Raw genomic sequence first — 3,953 nt, 5'->3', positions numbered from 1 at the left:
CTAACTTGATTTGTTGCATGTACGTATCATTCACGATAGCACCTCAAAAAAAAAAAGTTTCGGGGAGTTGTCTAGTAAAATTTTCTGTAAACTATAAAACGCCCTTTTTCGAGGTATCTTAAATTCTACTACTCTAAGAAGTTAAAGAACTTAGGGAGATTTCCAACAAAGAAATAAAACAGCAGGTCACCGACTTAGTTAGAGCGCCTTTTTGTGGACCTGGAATGTTGCCATGGTAACCGATATGACATCATAAGTGTCCTTAAAGTATTGCCAACAATAGAGTTGCAAAGATATTTATAGTTTGCCTACACTATGAAATATCCTTCTTTGGTATCTTTCATCGTTTCACAAACACTATAGCAATGAAAAACCCTTTCGAGCCTCCTCCTTAACAAAGCCAGCCAAAAAAGGAAAGATTTTTTTGGTAAGGTGGCTCACACCAGTTTCAACACTTGAAAGAAACGTTCTAATTTGAAGGATTGACAATACAACACTTAACAGCAATGTTATTGTATCAAACATTATTTATTGCTGAAAAAGATTCAGTCATTTTTGTGACGTAACAACTTACTGTAGCAACAGCAAAGCCCTGCAAAAACACCCCATATTTTGGTTTTGGCTGCTCATATCTCAAAAACGAACCAGGTGACCCCCATTTTTTATTTCTGAAATGTAATGAGCATGCCAGAATAAAACTTTCTGCAAAGTTTAAAAAAAGTCTGTGCAGCGGATTCAGAGCCACTTAAACTTATTGAACATTTAAGGTAGCTCTGAATCTGCACCACAGAATTTTTTTCAACTTTGCAGAGTTTCATCTTGGCCTACTAATCACTTCCGTGTAATAAAAAAATGGTCACCGAGTTCGTTTTTCGGATATGAGCAACTAGACCAAAATATAAGTTGTTTTTGCAAGGCTTTCCTGTTGCCATGGTAACTTATTACGTCACAAAAATGACTGCATTTTGTTCAGCAATAATCGATGTCTTACATGGTACCATAACATTGCTGTTACGTGATAAAGTGTTGTAGTGTCAATCACTCTAAAAACAAGGTCTCTTGAAAGTGTTGAAACTGGTTTAAGCCACGGTAAGAGGCGTGGGCTACTCTTGGCAATAGGCAATCATACGGAAACAAAGTAGAGGAAAGACAGCTGAATGAAACGAAGTCTTATTTTGACACTAATTTAGCCTACCACATATGCTTCTACTCAATACCAGCCATCATTACGTGTGCAACTGAGCAGTGCTTTACAAATACACACCATGTGTTGGCTGGTTTTAAAGGTGACATACAATATATTGCGCTTTTTGTGATGGTATGCCAGCTGAATTGTTGTTTCAAAGGATAAAGATGATTGTTGAGTTGAAAATGTTGAATATAAACATCCTAATACAACATTATGAATGCCTTGGATGAACTGGTTGAGCTGTTCTGCTTTCATACATAAGTACAAGTTGGGTGGCTGTCATATGTATGAGAGATAGAGTGGGGGGGGGGGGGGGGGTGAGATATAATGCTAGATAAAATGGGGGAGGTTATGTAATTGTTGCCATTGTTATAGAAAGGGGTTGGGTAATGTATGAAAATATTTCCATGTAATTTTGCCAACCCCCCCCAAATGCGCTAACAAATGAAGCCCCCTTTGTGTCACATTTGAGTGACAGTGAAAAAACGAAGACACTGTTCAAGGTTGCCTTTCAGATCAGGACTTTGTTGAACTGAGTGTACGACTGTCATTTCTTACTGACAGTGTTAACACATTGTCTTCGTTTGACAAGAGAGATTCACAGAGTTTAAAATGATTTGTAGTTGAATGCTTTCAGGTTCTATAATAAAGAACGACGGCAATATCTGTCTTTCGGGTATCTAATTTTTTGGTATAGTACAAACGTGGTGGTCACTTCATTCAATTCAAACTTCACAAAGGGGCGGAAAGGAGTTGTCATGACTGTTTTAATTGTTGCTTCCATGTGTAGAACGCTTTATTTTTCTTTTGCAAAAAAAGATTTTAAACAACTTATTTTCAAGGTCATTTATCACGGTTTTTGTTGTTGCCATGACAGCATGTAACGTCAAAATAGCAATCAGGGCTCTGTTCAGCAATAAACACAGTTGCAACAGGAAGGGCAACTAATGCTAGGTCAACGTTGAGAGAACACAAATCGAGGTAATAAATTTAAACTAGGTTTCATAAAACAAGCCCCATAGGAAGCTGAGTTATTCAATTTTCGCGCTTGAGTACAAATTGAAGTTCAGTGATTAAAGAGGTTTTTAAATGAGTTAAATGAGTTAGCCAATCACAGCAGACAGCGACAATAAATTAAGCCAATCATAACGCGAAGCAAATGCAGGCATGCAGCCGGTAATGAGCGCGGGAAAAGGTTGGCGAATAATACAATTAAATATAAATACACAGGTGATTATACAAAATCGTGCGCTCTCATTGGCTCGCTACCTCGGATTATCAGCCGATAATCACCTCGACGGACAAAATGGCTGCCAGTAGTCGTTTTGCCACTGTAAGTGAAGATGATTTCGCGTTGAAATGTTTTTTTTTTTCTCTTTTTTGAAATAATCGACTTTGTCTCGGTAAATATTCACCGATAATCACTTCGCCTTCGGCGAATAATTGTTTAAGACTCTTGATGAATTCTTGATTTTCACACACGTGATTGTTTTTAACCAATAAAAAAAAGTGAGTCAAACAATGGTCACCGTGACGTCAAGTGAAGAAGATCTCTTTCATAATGGCGGCCATATGAAATCATTGTGTTATTTTCTTTTAATACTTATAAGCCTTTCTAGCCTCGCTACGACGAGCAAAATTCAAAGGGACATTGGGTTCAAAGTGGTTGGTCTAATTAACATAAATACAAAAGAATGTAAAAGTGGTCGCCATTTATGAAAGTGGTCTGTAGTAAAGATGAAATCGCGGCTCTGATGATACCTTTTACTTGGGAATAAGACGGTCTTCAATTCTAATGAAATCACTGGCCTTGTGTTACTGATTGACTTCAAATCTCGTTCCGCATTTTGATCAGTTTTGAGAAAAAGACAAATCCTAAGACCCATGTTATGTTTTCACTCAAAAACAAAAGATTCGCTCAAAAATAAAAACAAATGATATCAACTTAAGGCTTTAGCTTCCCAGTTCAATTGTGCGAGATTGTTGACATTCTTAAATAGTTCCATGGCTTTTCTGACTAAAATCCGAGGTTCTTTGAGCCTCCCACGCAGGGAAGGAGTTCAAATACTCCCCTAAAAACGACTGTGTGGGAGGCTACGGTTCCTTCGCAGTTAAGTTACTTGAATAACAAAGTTCCCTAAAATGATTCACTATATTCCTATTCTTCGTTGTTTGTTATCTTCGTCTTGCTGCTGGTATTTTCTTCCTATTTTTGAAGGAGTCCTCCAACTGAGCCTGCAACTGGTCAGCAGATACTCCCTGTATGATCTGAGGCACTTGTTGAAGAAACGGAATCACCTGATGGAAACAGTAGTCTAATGTCAAGCAAGGAAGTCAATTCAAGAAGATGGAGAATGATTAGGAATTAACTGAGGCAGGGGTGGGACAGAGACTGTTGCGATGATCTGAGGGAAGTACGGTAGGAAGTGGGGAAGATCGGAAAAAACATGGAGGAAACTTGGAGAAGGAGAGAGAGAGAATGCTAGATGGGGGTCTTGCGATGAGGTGCGGGTTGCTGCAGCCGACAGGGAGAGGTAGAGAGGCATAATGGAGTCCCTAAGTGCCACTAGGCACGAGGAGGCTACGTGAGGGAGAATGTTAATGTATGGTTGATCATTTGAAAAACTGAGTATATATTCCTAACCCAGAATAAATACGGAATAGGTCACGGTCCTTCTTTCCGTGTAACACAAACGCTGCTTCCGGGGCTCATCCAGGTTGCCTGGTCAATTGACTTCAAGAAAATGTCTGAACAATACCTTGT

The 3,953-nt window shown here is 38.8% G+C and overlaps 1 protein-coding gene across 1 annotated transcript in view; it reads right to left on the bottom strand.

The window, feature by feature from the left end:
- Window positions 1-1,967: 1,967 nt before the first annotated feature.
- The window catches only part of LOC138030265 (BOS complex subunit NOMO3-like), a 52,556-nt gene continuing 50,570 nt past the window's right edge, over window positions 1,968-3,953 (bottom strand). The window contains exons 37-38 of the mRNA XM_068878165.1: window positions 3,949-3,953; window positions 1,968-3,487 (exon numbers count right to left, since the gene is read on the bottom strand). The exon at window positions 3,949-3,953 is cut by the window's right edge and continues 88 nt beyond it. Coding sequence (XP_068734266.1) covers window positions 3,365-3,487; window positions 3,949-3,953 — 128 coding nt within the window. The 3' untranslated portion in view covers window positions 1,968-3,364. The remainder of the gene's footprint in view (window positions 3,488-3,948) is intronic.

The sequence above is a fragment of the Montipora capricornis genome, chromosome 13 (genome assembly GCF_036669925.1).
Source record: "Montipora capricornis isolate CH-2021 chromosome 13, ASM3666992v2, whole genome shotgun sequence".
NCBI lineage: Eukaryota > Metazoa > Cnidaria > Anthozoa > Scleractinia > Acroporidae > Montipora > Montipora capricornis.
The sequence above is the reverse complement of the archived record's forward strand: the minus strand, read 5'-3'. Positions and strand labels throughout refer to the sequence as shown.